This window comes from Miniopterus schreibersii (assembly GCF_964146895.1).
Source record: "Miniopterus schreibersii genome assembly, chromosome: X".
Taxonomy (NCBI): Eukaryota; Metazoa; Chordata; class Mammalia; order Chiroptera; family Miniopteridae; genus Miniopterus; species Miniopterus schreibersii.
In genome coordinates this window covers 104,314,548-104,332,651 of record NC_138104.1, presented here as the reverse complement: position 1 = coordinate 104,332,651, position 18,104 = coordinate 104,314,548, and the positions used below count along the sequence as shown (strand labels likewise).

The 18,104-nt window shown below is 47.7% G+C and overlaps 1 protein-coding gene across 2 annotated transcripts in view; it reads right to left on the bottom strand.

The window, feature by feature from the left end:
- Window positions 1-18,104, bottom strand: part of ANOS1 (anosmin 1) — a 95,816-nt gene that overhangs the window by 16,821 nt on the left and 60,891 nt on the right. For both annotated transcript variants that reach the window (XM_081126142.1, XM_081126143.1), the window contains exons 3-6: window positions 15,023-15,085; window positions 8,872-9,094; window positions 4,623-4,807; window positions 2,119-2,248 (exon numbers count right to left, since the gene is read on the bottom strand). In XM_081126142.1, coding sequence (XP_080982268.1) covers window positions 2,119-2,248; window positions 4,623-4,807; window positions 8,872-9,094; window positions 15,023-15,085 — 601 coding nt within the window. The remainder of the gene's footprint in view (window positions 1-2,118; window positions 2,249-4,622; window positions 4,808-8,871; window positions 9,095-15,022; window positions 15,086-18,104) is intronic.

Below are 18,104 nucleotides of genomic sequence, written 5' to 3'. Positions count from 1 at the left end.
TGCCCTAAGCAACTGGGCCACCCGGCCAAGGCTGTGCAGACATTTGTGGTTGGCAAGACTTGCAAGAATGAAAGTCTGGAGCTCAGTGTTGGACGGATTTGTAAAGGCAGGAAACAGAACACTTTGACAGTGACCGAGATGTTCCAGAAAACGGCACTGTTATTCAACAAAAGCCCGTTTGAATTTGCGGCTGCAGCTCTCGTTCTGGACTGTGGAGGTGGTCAGATGTAACAGGGCGGAGTGAACCACCAGGGCAGTGCCTCTCCCCAGAACGATGCCCTGTGGGCAGTTAGCAGCCATGTGATGAGCCCTGGGCACCGTCCAAGGACCTCTGCCCAGACCCTGCCTGAATTCCCGTCTGTCTGCAGAGGCTGGGAACCACTTTCCTCTGAGGTCTGAGTTTGCAGCCCTGAGCTGCAAGCACGCTCAGCTCAGAGCCTACAGGCTCCAGGCCACCGGACAGATGGTAACGCGCTTGACCACAGTGCGCCAGGGTCGCATGTGAACCGTGAGGCTCGAGGGGGAGCCTTTTACTGATCCTCGCCTCCGAGCCCACTGTGAATTATTTCTTTCATGTGCCTCTCCAAGTCCTCAGACCGGCTGGAGACATCATTTTAAGACAAGGTTTGATGTCTTTGTAATTTCACTTTAAAGCTTGCTCAGTGAGTTGGCCTCAGTGGGAGGAAATAGTTGGCACATGCGGGAGGGAGCCAATCAATGTTTTTCCCTCTCTCTCCCTTCCTCTCTCTCTGAAATCAATAAAAACATATCCTTGGGTGAGGATTTTTTATAAAAACCACACAACACAACATACCCTGTAACAGACCCAAATATTAAATTACTTTCATTGCAGGTTTCCCCCTTGAGACCTATGACTGTGCAGAGCAAGGGGTGGTGATATTACGTAGTGAGAAAGGGACAGACTGGCGGAAACGTGTATTTTCGCAGTCACGGTATAAAAACGGGAATTTACAGCAGCCAGTTCACACCTCCCCATAATGAGAGACATGTGACTGATGTTATGTCCTACACTGTTCATGAAGATCACGATGCGTTTTGTTTAAAATAAACCTAAATTAGCGTCCACCTAAGAGGCTGGCTCCCAATTAGCAAGTGAGCTACAGGGTTAATCTGCGTCTCTGAAACCCGGTCCCAACAGTCAGCGGAGCCGATGTGTGACTGTTCAGAAGGCGCGCGGCCGTCTCACGGTGGAGAAAGGAACCTGGAGGTGCCGCTCAGATCCACCGAAATCACATTCAACTATCACAGACCAAACGCGCTAGAAACGGAAAGCGGTTAGAATTCCCCGGAGTCCACGCAGGTTCTAAAATAGCAATAAAATTTGCCCCGGCCGGTGTGGCTCAGTGGGTTGAGCGCCATCCTGTGCACTGAAAGGTTTCGGGTTCGACTCCCGGTCAGGGCACACACTCAGGTCGTGGGTTCCAGTTCCAGTGCGTGTGGGAGGCAACCGACCGATGTTTCTCTCTCACATCGATGTTTCTCTCTCTGTCCCTCTCCCTAAAATCAGTAAAAACATTAAAAAATAGCGATGGAACCGGAACTGAACCCAGCGATAGCAGTGACGAACCGACTCCAGGGGGTTTCCGTCCTGGGTGCCGGGAAACGAGAGATTCACGCATACCCAATGGAACCATCGTTTTGAGAAAAGCTGCAGAGTCTAACGTGCCCCAACTAAACCTCTGTCTCCCCAAATTAACCGGACGGCGCTGGGTCAGACAACCTACGGCAGACTCAGCAAAGCTGATCATGGAAACCGCCACGTGAAAGCGAGAAAACCCCATTCTGTTCTCTTCTGCAACGTCTCGAAGGCATGACCCAGAGATGTCCTTGATATAAACTCACATGTACCGTCAGACACATCCGGCCCCACCCCTGGGAACAGCAAGGCACCTGTCGGCCAACCACCCATGTGGCTGTGGCGTCGGGTGAATCTGGGTTCCAGATGCGAGCGCCCGGGAGGAAGGGGAAGGTGAGGGTGAGGCTGAGGCTGAGGCTGAGGCTGACACTGACCCCGGAGGAGCGGATGTGCCTGCTGGGGGCCGGGTCTCCCGGGTCCCCCAGGAGGAAGGCGGGGGTGCGGGTGGGGAGCGGACTCACCTCTAGAGGAGCAGAAGTGCTTGCTGGGGGCCGTGAAGCCCCGGGTCCCGTGCACGTTGACGGCGGCCACTCGGAACTGGTACCACCTGCTGGGCCGGATGTCAGTCAGCTGCGCCCGCTCATCCGTGGTCTGAGGGGATGTCACAGAGCACAGACAGCCCTTTTACTCCGACACATCCACGGGGGCCGCTTGGGACACACACTGACTCATGGGCCAGGGCAGCGCAGCTGTGAGGGGAGCTGTCAGGGATCAAAGGGCTCCCAGGGAGAGTTTCAATCGCCTAATTCTCTGCACCGACATCTCACCCCCCAGGGGCTGAGGATCTCTGCGAGTCAGGCCTTTTCACAAATGCCTGGGCTGTGTTGAAATCTGGGGACTAAATGCAGCATTTGAGGGATTAAACCAATAAATTATTCATACGCGCGAATACATATATGTGAGCTAATCATTCCATTATACGCAAGAAAACGGGTCATCTTCAGATCACAGGAGAAGGTGCCCCTAAATTCTGCGCCTATATAATCTTGGAGGGAGGCACGAGAGGGCACACACTTGAATGACGCCAACACTTCCTAGTGCATCGCCACCGGAGCCTTTCTGGTTTTGTTTTTTTAATTTGAGTAAATCACGTAAGAAAGGCAAGGACCTGTCGGGTTCCTGAGGGGTGAGGTGTGTTCACATATCTTTGTCCAATAAAAAGCCAAAGTCAAAAAAAGAGACACTGGGGACCGTCCGCGGGGTTTGTTCTATCTGCCGCCACCACCCCAACGTATCGAGTGACTTGGACAGTCTTCCCACGTCCCTCCTCCCGCAACCTAAGGGGACCCCTACCTGCCTTCAGCCGGGCTCCCCAGGAGGTGGGAGAGCGTTTGCCTTGAGCGCAGGAACAAACGCCCGTCCATGCCTCGTGCCGGCTCAACATGCGGCTCGGGGTTGAAGACGGGGCGGTGAATTGAACCAAACCCTGCCGCTGTTTATAATAACCTACTGAAAAGGGCTGTTGCATTCACTCTGGTATCTAAACGAAGCTAAACATCTCCACGATCGAAGAAAGAATATGAACCGTTAGTGGTCGCTTTCTGCCTCATCTGGGAAAATTTAAGATAACGCTTTGTCTGACTACATCATTTAGAGTTTTAGTCTTGAATTTAAAGTCAGGCCCTGGCTGGTGTTGCTCAGAGGTTAGAGAGTCAGCCCAAGAACCGAAGGGTCATGGGTTCGATTCCCGGTCACAGCACATGCCCAGGTTGCGGGCTCCATCCCCAGTCGGAGGCGCGCAGGACGCAGCCGATCCATGACTCTCATCATTGATGTTTTTCTCCTCTCTCTCCCTTCCTCTCTCTAAAATAAAATATATATTTTTTTAAAAAGAAAGAATGAAGTTCAGGAAGGACTTGGTGGGGCTGTTTTTGCTCCGTGTCTGTCGTGTGGCTGAACTCAGGTGTTGATGGGGATGAGAGTCATTTGAAAACTCGGCTGGATTTGTGTCCATGGTGGGGAGCACACATTTTAAATCAAAAAGAATTTTAGGCTAAATTCTGAACACCTCTATGTTTTATTAAAGCAAATTTTCCCCCAAAATAGGTAGAGAATAGAATTATTGGATTTTTTTAACCAGGGTTTTTTCACCCCTAATTTAAGGTATTTCTTTTACATCAAACGTCTCATTTATTTGGGGGTCTTTAAATAAATTATTTTAGTGTTTACCCTTTTGGGGGGATACTACTCTTGACAAAAGACCCAAGTTCCTCTCCCAAATACCTAAACACTGAAATTTATTTTATATTTACCAAAAAAACAATACTGGGCATGTTACTGGAGGAAAATGGTGTGAGGATTTTCCCGGTGGAGGTGCATGCGGGCAAACTGTGTTGCTGAAATGCAAAAAGCAGTTTTCTATGGAGAATTTATTCTCTCTCTCTGTGTCGCTGTCTTGCAGCTGGCAGTCCACTTAGCAGCTCTTAAAAAGAAAGAAAATACTGGCTTCTCTGCCGCACAGGACGGAGGGGAAGGGGCTCTGCCGAGATAAACGCGGGCGAGCTGCCCGCCAGCTGGCGTGTCCGTTTGTCGGGGACCAAGACGGAGGAGAGCGCGCCTGGCAGCGGTTTACGTGCCCTTGGCTGCTTCCCGCCAGGCCGTCTGCGATAGGGATCTCCCGGGGCCGCCACGGCCCTGCGTGGAACAAAGGCTGGGATTTATTAACAGTCCTAGCTGGGCTGCGTTTCCCTCACTCTCGGGGCTGTAAGCTTAGCTCAGGAAATGTAGTTCTTGGAGGAAACAAATATGAACACGCGGATTAGAAAGTTATCTCCCTTCCCCATGGATCTGCAGCAACATGAGCCCCCAAAGAGGCCGGTTTCCGGATGGGCTGGCGACCCTGTGCGGCACACACGCTAGATACGCCCACGTGGAGGTCATTCCGGGCGCTGGGACCGAAGCGGAGCTGGGGAGCCGGCGCCTGCGGGCCCTGCTGCCTGGAGGAAGAGCGGCGCCCAGCACTCACCTGCGCCACCGTCTGCCAGGGTGTGGCGTGGTCCTCGCTGGGGTGGATGCCGTAATTCCACCGTCTCTGCACCACGTACAGCACCGGCTCGATGGAGATGTTGAACTTGGACGACCACTTGACCTCCAGCTGCCCGGACTGCAGCTCGGTAAATCGTAGCTCCTTCCTGGGCTTCAGGGGGACGCCTGCAACGGGACCAGGTCAATCAACAGCCGCCCGGGGGGGCTCAGACTGGGGCAAAAGCGGAGGAAGAACAACTGCCGACAAAGCTCATCTGATGACAAGGGGAGCTCCCCCCGTTCCCACGGAGGGTTCGCATCTGAAATCTCAGGCTGAGGTCAGACCATCACATTTCAAGGAGTCTCAGCCCCTGTTCTTTCAGCTTTCTCATTTTCTTAAGAGGGTCTAAATTCATCCCTGACTCTGAACACGCGCCCCCCCCCCCAATTATCTGAAGAGCAATTTTTAAAAATATGTTATTGATTTTTAGAGAGAGAGGGAGAGGGAGAGAGAGAAACGTGGCTGAGAGCCATGCATCGGCTGCCTCCTGCACGCCCCCTACTGGGGATCGAGCCCACATGTGCCCTGACCTGGAGGCGAACCGGCGACCTCTTGGTTCACGGTTCAGTTTTTTTCTGTGCTTTCTTCATGCTACCAGGTGGCATCATGTGAGGTGAACATGGAATTCACACGAGGCAACAGCCTAAACAGTTTCCAGTCACTTTCCCCACGAGGCAGGCCCCGTGTTCATGGACTGCTCTGAGGTCATTGTAACATGGTCCCCAGTCTGCTCTCGTTAGTATCGCAGTTTTCCTTTTACGGAAACATGATAAAGCTCAGTGCTCTCATTGGGCACATCTTACAGGAACGAGTTCCAAACTGTGAGTCTTGTGGGCTCCCCCAGTGACGTCTGGGGCTCTACTCCCGGCCACTTAGGCTTAAAATGGGAAAGCGATGAGTTTATCATGTTTGCACGTGGCACGGGGAGTGTGTTGCTCCAAACGTGCCTCACAGGTGTCTCCCGGTGACGTAGTGAATCATTCTGATTTATTTTTCCTCCCAGGGTGCACTGCCTGGTGAGTAAAAGATTTCAGAATCACTGTTCAACACAGGAGCCTCTGTGGAGAGGAAATGCAAAGCACACTTATGACACTAATACACTGCGCAAAAGCAACTGGACCAGGTGGAGCCTGTGGCATCGCGATGGTCGGCGCCGTCAGAGCCAAGAACACAGCTGCCGTGTGAGTCATCTTCTGTTGAGAATGAGCACTGACAACTCATCTGAAACAGTCAGCTCAGAACGCGCTCTCTCTTAAGTTGAAACAGAGAAAATGGGAAAACTGTGCAAATACACCCTGGAGGTAAGATCTAATGCATGGTCGTGATGTGGCTGAATTTCAACCCGTTTTCCTTTTTTATGTGAAGTCAACCTAAGTCTTGCTTAAGGAAACTCTAAAGTCATGAGACATTTCATGGCATGCTTAAAACTGCTCAAAAGGTCACTGTTTTGTTTTTAAATGCTTTTAATGATTTCAGGGATAGGAAGGGAGAGGGAGAGAGAGAGAGAGAAACATCAATGATGAGAGTCATGGATCAGCTGCCTCCTGCACGCCCCCTGCTGGAGATCAAGCCCGAAACCCGGGCATGTGCCCAGATGGGGAATTGAACCAGTGACCTCCTGGTTCATGGGTCAACCCTCAACCACTGAGCCATGAGGGCCGGGCAGGTCGCTGATTTTTAGAAGCGATTTCTAGGGGTCACATTGGCTACACCTTAGCGTGGTCCGTTTTCAGGTGTGGGTGAGTGATACCTACCTAGTGCCCTCAGTTTACCATAATCCTGTGTCACCTGATCCCCGCTGTGGCTACAGTGTGAGCGTCAGGAACTGAGTCTGAGGAAGACTGAGTTGCCTGGAGCTATGAGCTGATGTCAGGTTTCTCTCTGAGTCTCTGCTTCTTTCCACATTTGGAATCAGGAAAAGCCACTTGGAATGGGAGGGGGCAAAGGTGCTCCGCCCAGGACCTTCTTGGTTGCACACACTAACTTAGTCATGGAGAGGGCAGGACCCCGCCTCACTGGGGGCTACTGTTTCCATCACACACTGCCGAACGTAGCAAAGAGAAAATGGCTACATGTATACACACATATATATATTTGCTACATTTATATTCAAAATAACAATGTTATCCTCGTGCTCACTGTGCAAAAGTCACCGTCAGGTCAACACACCCTGTTTACTCTCTTAGTAGCTATCTCTCTCTCCATCAGTTGCCTCTCTGCAAAAATCCAAGTCACAGCTACTCTGCTGTCAGCACCTCCAAAAACACCCATTGCACTGAGTGAAGCACAGGGTTAAATCTCAGTATTTTCTCGAATGAGTCGTTTGCGCTGCCCTTCGTAGCTGAGGTCCCTCATGCTCAAGGACGCTGGCATCTCTGAAATTCATACCGACTCTTTGACGCTTTTATATAAAAAGCATATTTTAATTTATGTTCCCTCTTCAGAATGACCCACGTTTAAAACACTACAGGTTTCACAAGTGCAGTTTCCACAATCATCGTAAAAGTGTCGCATTTTTATGGGAAATGCTGATGCTTAAATAACAAATTATCTGTCATAGCAGAGGAGCTTCCACAGTAATAGACTTCATCAAATGCTGTTACGTTTTGCAAAAGTGATTTTAGGTCGTTTGTAACAAGAGGCAGGAAAACAATAAAACTGAATCCACTGGAGGAATGTCTGGGTAAGAAGGGGAAAGCAGCAATTATTCTGAATTTGATATATAATATTCAGGCCGGGTTTCCAAGAATCCTAGGGAGGGGAGGGAAACTGGGTGGATCGCATAGATTGCAGGTGAGCGTGAGTCCAAGTGAGAAAGAGGAAAATGGGGAAGATCCGTGCTTCTGAGGCCGTAACTTATTATGAGGGTGGGAACAGACTCCTGAAAATCATCAGCACGGAATTCAAAACGGGCATTGCTGGGCAGTACTGTTCTATACATAGTTGTTTCTTAAGCTTACCTATATTTAGAAATAATATACAAGGTGTCCCCAAAAATGTATATGCACTTTTTTTTTTGATAGCTCAATGGATGTTTCTTTCTTTTCAGATTTAAGCCACTGGAACTGATAATCATTGAAAGCATGTATACACTTTTTTGGGACACCCTATATATTGGTGTGTGTGAATGAAAGTGAGAGAGAGAGGGGAGCAGAGATAGAGACACAGAGAGAGATTACTTTCTATTTGTGACGAATAAATAAATGGCTGGTGATTGAATCCCTCTATTTCGCCCTGCAAATTAGCCTCCAAAAGTGCCAAGACTGTGCATCTCCTGGTAGACTTTGACAGCAATCAGACTGTACACAATACAACAACAGTAGTTTGGCATTAAGTAATGGAGCCATGTTACAGAAAGAAGCCAGTAACACTGAGTCGAGAGGAGTGGAGGGCTCTGGAAACTGCCTGTGAGTGTAACTGCTCCATCTGCTCAACTGTTGGACAAACTGGACCCCGTCTCCGGGAAGAGGGCGATTCCTGCGTCCAGCATCTCAGGATTCTAATCAAAACATTTAGAGTCCGCACAAGGACACCTGTGTCCTTGGGTTGTGCCAAAAAGAAAACGGCCACACTGTGCATTTATCGCGCCTTAGTCAAGGGTGCCCCACCCCCAGCCTATTTTTCCAGGATTTAAATCTATTTATTACAATGTACCAGTAGAACTTAATGGATTCATTTTTACTGGAGAAAAACACTTAAAATACTCCTGATTTAATGCTGTCCTTTCTCCACCTTAAATCTAGAAAACATTATATGAAGACTTTTCTCTACTCCGATATGAGTTAGTTGTGCCTGATTTCTATGGTCTGGTAATATTTTAAGATGTTTGTATGTGGCATCAAACTTTTTTTTTTTAAGATTTTTAATTGATTTTTAGAGAAAGAGGAAGGGAGAGGAAGCGAGAGAAACACTGATGTGAGAGCAAGACATCGATCAGCTACCTCCTGCATGCACCCCCTACTGGGGACCGAGCCGGCAACCCCAGCATACGCCCTGACCCGGAACTGAACCAGCGACCTCTAGGTGCATTGAGGGTGCCCAATGGCCGAGCCACACCGGCCAGGGCCTGAGTAAACTTTCTAATGTTTTATCTTTTTCTGCAATAGCGCCTCTCTGGTTGATGCCCTCCCCCAGCACGGATGAACCCTGGGAGTGTGAAGGTGCCTTCACATGCTTGCCAGGCTCTTACCTTTGTACAACGTCTTGGGCACCTGGCAGGTGTGCCCACACCCGTTTGAACAGCATTTCTTCACGCCAGAACACTCGCTGTCCACCTCGCAGCTCTCCACACAGGCGGCCGCGAAGCCGCTGGCCCTCTCGGGTGCGGGGCAGTCGCCCTGCTTGACAGCCAGCACATACTTGAGGAACTCGCAGCTCGTCAGGCACTCGTAGTTCTTCTTGGGGAACAGAGGCTGTGGGAGACCAGAACAGTTCTGTTCAAGACAACAGGTGAGGTCCAGTTCCCAGGATGTCGCAAAGGAAGGTCAAAGTCCTTATTCTGCCCAAACGTCCCTCGAATGGTTTACAAAATAAATGTATTTGCAAAACACACACACCCTGGCTGGTGCTGCTCAGTGGGTTAGAACATTGGCCTGCACACTGCAGGGTGGCAGGTTTGATTGCTGGTCAAGGGCACGTACCTGGGTTGCAGGTTCAATCCCCAGCCCCAGTCGAGGTGCATGCAGGAGGGAACAAATGCATGTGCCTCCCTCTCTCTTTCTCGCTCTCTCTCCCCCTTCTACCCTCCCTTCCACTCAATCTGAAAATGGATGGAAAAAATATCCTTGGGTGAAGATTTAAAAAAATTAATATATCCTAGTATCCCCTAGATAACTGCAACACCAGCACAAATGGTTCTCTCGGGCCTCTGCTGGTTCCCTTCTCCAAACAATGCTGAATTAAAATCTGCACATGAGTGAAGATGGTAATGTTATGTTGTATGGATTTGAGCACAAATTTTAAAAACCTATGCTAGAGTGAGAAGTTTCTATATCCCATGAGGATGTGTTCAGCATCAAACAGTGCTCTCTTATAGACAAAATAGTCCTTCTGATATCGTAAATTCAATACTTAATGACATTTCAACACAAGAGAAAGACTTTACACTCTGGCATTAATTAACACAAGGGGCAACACTAGAACAGCTACTTAGAAACACTATGGCCCTGAGGTCTGACTTAGAATTGTGGATGTCACGTAAAATGGATTGTTAAGAATCATATATAAAATTCAAAAATAAAATGAACTGACTGGATTAAAATAGTGTCTCAATTCAAGAACTTTCCAGGTAAAACATAGAAAGGCCATGGTTTCGGTATTGAATCACCACCAATTTGCAGCTAGTTAATTGAAAGAAAAAACCTTTATAAACTCTGAAGCATCATCAGTTCTCAAGGCATTCCTCTCTTGCTGTTTCATAGTTCATTTTTCTGCTGGCTGTAGAAGTTCTGAATCCAGGTTGAAACCTAAGTTAGTAATCAGACAGGTATGCGGAGGAGTCTGTAACAGTTACCAAGTGTTTGCCAGCTTTCAATAAGATGTATACATTACAAGCACTGAAAGAAAATACTCAGTTACCAAAATCACTGGCCCTGAAGCCCGGCTGAGATTTCCAAGTAAATTATGTTATTAAATGTGGCAGGTGTTTACTTCTTGCTCACTTGGACACTGCAGTAAGTTAGTGTGCACCACGGTATAATCACAATGCAGTTCAAAACGTCTTCACTGACCACAGGATGACTCAAGAATCAGATAACAGTATGAGTTCTCGGTTCACGTTATTCTAATTACACATCTATGTGCCAATCTCCACACCCTTGAACTGACAGACAGGAAACTACAGAAGGTATCTCGTCATCTTAATAACTTACTTACCAAGCTAATGGGGCTGAATTAAAAACAAACAAACAGAAACTGGCTCAGACCTGCAACACTTGTTCCCAAAAAGTGCACAAGAATGGTCATAATTAGCACAATAACTTACATCTTCCAGCTGACCTGAGAGTTGCTCTGTGTGTTTACTCAACAGTTTTCTTTTTGGTATGGATTCAAAAATGTGATTTTTTTTTTTTTTTTGGTCATTATTTTGAGGACTGTGGAAACAAAGAAATGTTTATCGTTGCACTAGAGCTTTCTAGATTGGCACATGAGCTTGAAATAATACCAAAAAAACACATTATGAATATTACGTAATGAGATCAAGCATACAAAGAACTACACCCTGTTGTGTAGAGGTGGCCCACAATAGGTTCTCAATAAGAGTGGTGTATATTTTCCCCACTGCTACAAGTTTACTGTTTAACATTTCTGAATTCTTCTGTCATTCTGAGAAAACCTTATAGGACCCAAAGACAGAAAGCTGGCTCTGCTTCATCCACACCGTGCCCTAGAACTCAGCGCTGAAGCCATGGCTGTGCTCAAGGCTGTGCTTTCCCACAGCAAAAGGGTGCAAAGGAGAACCAGAATGGAACAGGTGGATGGGGAGACGCCCGGGGAAACCAGGTGCGGCTTCCAAGAGTCCTCTCCTAGTGGAGGCGCACAAACGCGCTAATTCCTGAAGCCATGACTTGTGATGACACTGGAGGAATGCTGAGAGCCAGGGGGGTCCATTAGAGATGCAATAGTTAGAGTTTTATGGGGATCTGCTCACATAAGCACCTTCTGCCTCCCAGGTCCCAAAACACCAGACTGCCAGGAGAAAAACAGGTGTTGGTGGGAAAACACATTGTAGGAACCATGAGTCATTCGATCAGTTAGGGAATGGGGGGACCCTCCCAAAATCTAAGTCTCCAGATGCCAGCCCAGGACCAGCCTCTGAAGTAGGATTTTGAAGGAGAGCAGTCAGGTTTGCAATGGTAGCTCTCACACACAGATAACTATGGCTATTCTGGATCCATAATTTGAGGTAACAGTTTGCTTTTACTCTCCTGTTTAGTTTGTTACACTAATTTTTTTTTACTGTGCATGTATAATCTCTATTTAAAAAAATTATACTGTTTTTAAAAATAACAATAGTGTCAGTTTTATCTTTCAAAGAAGGCATCTAAATCCCAAGTGTGCATGAAATAGGACAAAGCATTCTCAATTCAAATGTTTCCAACTTGTGCTTGGAAATGCAATTATATAATTTGCTCGGAAACTCAATTACACATGCTAATTTACTAGACATGATTACAGTTAGTTTGGTTCCCAGGAAATTGTACACACTGGCCATGAAGAATATAAAAAGCACAAGAAAATCAGAAACAGGAGTAATAGGGAAGTCACTTTCCCATGAGAACATGTCCCTTTTGTTAAATTACTCTTCTTTACTTACAGTGATCTGAGCTCACCATTCCTTGCCTTTCTATTTATTTAGAAGGTAAATGAGTCACCTTGTGGGGGGGGCAACAATGCTCAGATTCTCCATGGGGACCAACACTCATTTAAAAAAAAAAAAATTTTACAGAGAGGAAGGGAGAGGGAGAGAGAGAGAAACACTGATGTGAGAGCACAACATGGATCGGCTGCCTCCTGCACGCCCCCTACCGGGGATGGAGCCCACAGTCTGGGCATGAGTGCTGACCGGAAATTGAACCAGCAACCTTTTGGTGCCGGGGATATCGCTCAACCGAGCCACGCCAGCCAGGGTACCAACACTCACTTTTAAGATCCATTTTTGTCTCTTTATTTTCAATCATTATCAGCAACTGCATATTTTCTCAGTATAGAGCCTCATAAGAGAAATCAGAAAGACTTCATAGAGTTACTAACCAACTCAAAGTGGGTGCTTATGGGGAACCCCAATATCCAAGAGGGACACCCACATACTGCTGTCTGAAGGGTGGTCATTGGTCCAGGAGGATCAGCATGTCCCTGTTGGGAATACAGACTCGCGCCTTCACCTACAGAGTCACAGTCTGAATTTTAGCAACGTTCTCAGCTGATCTGCACACAACGAGCTCGACTGGGGCACTCGGGATCATCCCAAAAGCTGGTGTTGGCCTCTGCAGAAGCCCGAGTCTCTCATCTCTGCACTGAAATAGACCCATCCTAGAACTGTGGGCGTTTCACCCAGTGTACCTCCACCTCCACGCCCCTGACAAGATTCGCTGCGCCCTTCGTGTACAATGTGCTCCCGTCTTCCCCTGGTAGAAGCCCGCAAAAATCACTCCCTCACAGTGAAGGCCTCTGTCTCCTCTCCCACACAGGCACTGAGAGAGGGAGTTCAACTTGTACAAAGAGTTGTGTGCAATTGCTTTGCAAGCCCTCCTGCACTTTATGTGTAGACTCTGGTCCATGGAAACCCCCCGACACAGGTCTCTGGTCACCTCCTAACCACAAAATTCAGGCCGAGTCTCACTGACCTATCACAGAACCCCACTGTGGGGACCTTGTCCCCACCTGCACAGTAAAGCAGCTAATATGTACCAAATGTGTGTCAGGTTCAGACACTGATCAAGTTTACAGTCACCTTTATTTTTACTCCAATTTCATGATTTTGGAAATTCCAGGATATTCCCCAAACTCCTTCCAGACAAGACAGGTGTTTAATCATTCCGTCTCAGCCTCTTAAAAATTTTGAAAACTAATCCATTGTCTTCCCATTGAGTCTCATATAAGTCTATACCCCCCAGCATCCTATAAAAATTCAATGAAAATTGAGCCTCACTATTAAAAAAAAGGCCTATGTCCATAGAAAATATTTCACCTGGTCCATAAATTACTAAACCTTAAAAAATCACGTGATAGTCTTGATCTACTTAGGAACTATATTCTCTAAAACTTTAAAATTTGATATAATGATATAAATTTTGATATAGTGATAATTTTCTCCAGAAGATGACTGGTAAAAGAAATCTCATAACAATTATAACAATTCATAAGCATTCCTTGAAACGTCTCGATTCCGTTTCTCCAATATGCCCTGAGCTGAAAAGGAAAGTTGGACAAAGCCTGCACTGCCCGTGGTTGTCCAGGAATCACGTTACCAAGGGAAAGCTCAGGTTCGTGACCCCATGGACCCGGGGTGCGTTCTTAATAAACAGTGTAATAACCAATCGTCTTAGCTCTGCCTCCGTGAATGACTAGCCTTGAAAATGCTCAAGCGGGGATCCCATTTGGCAGGATTCACCTTATTCCAACATACTAGTGAGACCTCGGGGACTCAGTCTGTGCCCTGCGCCCATCCACGATTGCTGGGAAAGATGAATGATATCGAGACTGGGGATGTATCGGGCAACGTGAGGTTGCACAGTCGCAGGCCACACGAGCTCAGGAGCTCCTCCTTCAGAAAGACCACCGGACCACTGGGTCCGTCTGCGGGCACTCGGGACAGCTCCTTCTCACCCGGGTCCACTCAAGAAGCTGTAACATCACTTCACTCTGAGGCCACAGGGCATGTCTTCGGCGTCACCCTCCACGACCCTTCGGGCAGCGCCCGTGACTGGCATGGTGGGCTCCTCCCAGGAGCCCTTGTGGGCTTTCTGATTCTATGTCTTAGAGAGGCCAGTGTGCAGCCAGCTGGGTCCAGTTGTCTCAGCTGTCTCAGCATTTGCCAGGCTGGGTGACCCTGGGCCCCGGTTTGCCCCAGGCGGACAGTGCAGCAGGCAGCTCAGCTCATATTTGGCAGGATGGATGCTGTTACACAGGGGTTGTGCAGGACGAAACGCCCTTAGTCACCTAATTGAGCACACAGGGGAGTTACATGCCCCCTCCCCCCACGAGTTCAGTGGTGAGCCTTCTGCCCGGGACAGGGGGAGCTTAATGAGACGCAAATGTTTGAGAAATCCTGCTACAAATAAAGGGGGTGACTTCTCCCAAACACATGAAAATGTCACGAACCTACAGAGAATTACCCACAGATCAGCCGTAATGTAAGTTTGCGATTGTAGGAAGCTTCTAACTTCCAAGCAGAGGTAATACATTTCTCTCTCTTTCTTTTAAATTCATTTTTATTGATTTTAGAGAGGAAAGAAGAGGGAGAGAGAGAAACATCAATGAGAGAGAAACAACGATCGGCTGCCCCCTGCACGCCCCTGACTGGGGATCGAGCCCACAACCCAGGCATGTGCCCTGACCAGGAATCGAACTGTGACGTCCTGGTGCGTGGGCCCACGCTCAACCACTGAGCCACAGCAGCCAGGCACAGTTCCCTTCTTCTGTTTGATGAAACACTCATGGAAGCAGGTATGGCTAGGTTTTAAGGAGGTTCGATGGTATTTTTCTTTTTAATCTGCATTCACACACGCGCGCACACGCACAGGCTACACTGACTCTCAGGATGCAGAGGAAAGGGGACCTCACTGCGTCCTGGCCCAGCCTCGGCCGGGCCACAGGTACCTGGGCGCCGGCCTGCTTACCTCGCAGAAGCTCTGGCAGCGCTCCTTCCGCAGGTCCCAGGATTCCTTGCAGGGCTCCAGGCACTGGGGGATGAGCAGTAAGAGGTCAACAAGGTGGGTAAGAAACAGCCAAGGAGAAAAAATCCCCCCGTGCCCCTCGCTTCTCCAGCCTGCTTCTCCCGGGGAGGGGGCGGAGGCCCAGTGTAACTGTGCGGGATGCGATTCCGCGCAGCAGCCTCAGGGCGGGAAAGGCACAAATGCCCATTTCCACACCACTGGAAAGTCGCACGGTGTGGAGGGGACGTGTGGGGCAAGGGTCGCAGTCGCTCTCAGGCACAGCCGTCTGGATAAGAAACAGTTTTTGTTCAATAACAAATACTTTTTAAACGTTGTCGTTACAGACGGATTTGTTTCTGATACACTGTAATACTAACTTGCTCCTCTGCTGGCCGCACAGAGCTATTTTTTGTATTTTGTCCTGTAAGAGATGGAATGAAGTTGCATTGTGTAAATATGTGTGTGTGTGTCCCAAAAAACATATACACACTGTAACAGCTGATAGCTCAGTTTTGAAAATGAAATATATTTTAATAAACACCGCCTTTATAATTATTCAAAGTGTGTGTAGATATTTTTTAGGATACTATATACACACACACACACTGTCAACTTCTGTCTTTAGCTCAGTGAATCCAACAGCATTAACGCTCATCCAGTTTAATTATTCTATTAAATATACTGAATAAACCTGACATGAGTTTCAGAATAAAGTTTTAATATATACATATATATGCATTACCATACGCATTTTAATAAATCAGAGATAGCAGCTAAGATCCATCATTCAATAGCAGTTATAATAAATAATATTGTTGAATAAATAAATATAGGTGCATGTACAATATATAGTTTAATCCTATATGTTGTACTCTATATAATGTTATATACATAGAAGTAAATATAGTTGAAATTAAAATGTTACATTCATATGATTGGAGATTTGATCCTCAAAATTATATCATAATGCAAGTTTTAGTTGGTAAAAATTAATCAGCATGTACAGTTAAATGTCAGTCGTCTAAATACTGGCACAGCCCTGGCACCCACAAGCTCATGATTATCTAATCTATACACTTTTTATTTCACTATGGATAAATTTTTCAGTGAGGACCAAATACTCAGTTAAATTTCTGACACATGTAATGTAGAATTCAGGATATAATACTAATGTTAGTTTTTCAGTCGACTTTCTAATAACCTCCCTGTTTTAAAATAAAAATGTAGTTTAATGATAAACTGGAAAATCTATGGCGAAACTTAATTTTCAAATGTCCATTGCCCTTTTTTTTTCAATTAAAAAATATATATGACACAAACCACTGCATGAGTGTCAGCTGTGCATCCATTATAGCAGCGCTGCTCCACGGGTGGCCAAAGGCCAGCACTCTGAGCGCGACCCTGAGTTTCTGAGAAACGCCAGTGCCTGGCCGTCCCAGACATACAGACAATCTCTAGGGTCGAGGCCCGGAAGCCCCTTAACCAACTCCCCTGGAGTTCTGGTGATTATTACACCTTAAAAAGAACGGCCTTAGGGTGGGAAGCATCTTACAGTACGTGTGTATGGAACCATCCAGCTGCGCACCTTAAACTTATACAGTGTTACACGTCAGTTACGTCCCAATAAAGCGGGGGGGGGGGGGGATGAAAGAGTTGGATGAAAACAAAGTCAGTAGCATCTCTTTTTTGGTTCATATAAGTTTCACTGAGAACCAGTCTGTTTCTTATGAGAATATTTTAGATTCTTTAATACTGCATATGAACGATTCATTTTCATTTGAATTTTAAAAAATCACAGTTTTCCAAGACCTGTCCGAGCCTGTCTCAAATTCATTATAATGTTCACCTCTCAAGCACGTTCCAAATCAAATTACGATTTTTCAGCGATAGAATGATTTTAAAAGAATGCCAGCTTTTTCTTTTTTTAAAATATGTCTATTGATTTCAGAGAGAGGAAGGGAGAGGGGGGAGAGAGATATAGAAACATCAGTGATGAGAGAGTCACTGATCGGCCGCCTCCTGCACGCCCCCGACTGGGGATGGAGCCCGCAACCCGGGCACGTGCCCCCGGGAATCGAACTGCCATCTCCTGGATCCTAGGTCGATGCTCACCTCTGCGCCACGCCGGCCAGACAAGAATGCCATTTTTCTAACAGCAGTGAAACAGTTTAGACACCTGTCTACCGCACATGTTTTATGGGTTCCTTAAAGAGCCCCTCTCCTTCCCTAAAGATACGTCAATGCCTGGCCCTCAGAGCTCCCCTTGAGCATTAAGACACTGGCCCCTAGCCAGAGAAAGCTCCGCGTGCCTGACCCAGTTCCTCCTCCAGACCATCGGAAGTGGACAAATGGCACTTTTCAAAACACCTCGAGGTTCTGTTGGGCTGGAGGAGTGGGCTACGGTGTAGCAGGAAGGACCACTCCACGGGATCGGGGGCGGCTCCTGGACCGGGTCGGCTACTCTGACGTTGGCATTCGCTCAGGAAACAGCCAACAAGCATTTATCCCATGTGAAAACTGCCAGTGCCCTGTGGCTAACACTGTCTCCGAGGAACTAAGGAATTCTTGCCTTCCGGCGCTGCCCAAAGTGTGAATCATGAGAACATGCTACCCGCGTGTCCGTGGCTGCCTTCTCCCACCCACAGACATCCACGGATTGGAAGGTGTCAGTCCTTCGCGGTGTCCACAGTCCCAGCAGCCACATCCTGACAGCTCGGAGAACACCAAAATGTGCTCCTCAGAACAAGGACCACTTAGAAAACGGGGTGCACTTCGGAGCTAAGGGAAGCCATACACAAGGCGCTCGTCTCGCTAATCCCGAGCCTGTCTGCCAAGCCCAGCCTTGGCCTGCGCCGTTCACTTCGAGCTCTACCGTAGCTGCGTGTCCGCCTCGTTTCCAATCGCTGCTCTTCGGCCGCGTCTAACGCTACATCTCCAGATGTTATTAACATCTCCAGATGTTATTAAGGAGCGCGCAGCGTTGTCCTCCAGCTCTGCTCTGTGAAAACTACCCGATGGGAACAGCCACCAGCAGCCGTCTGAGGAA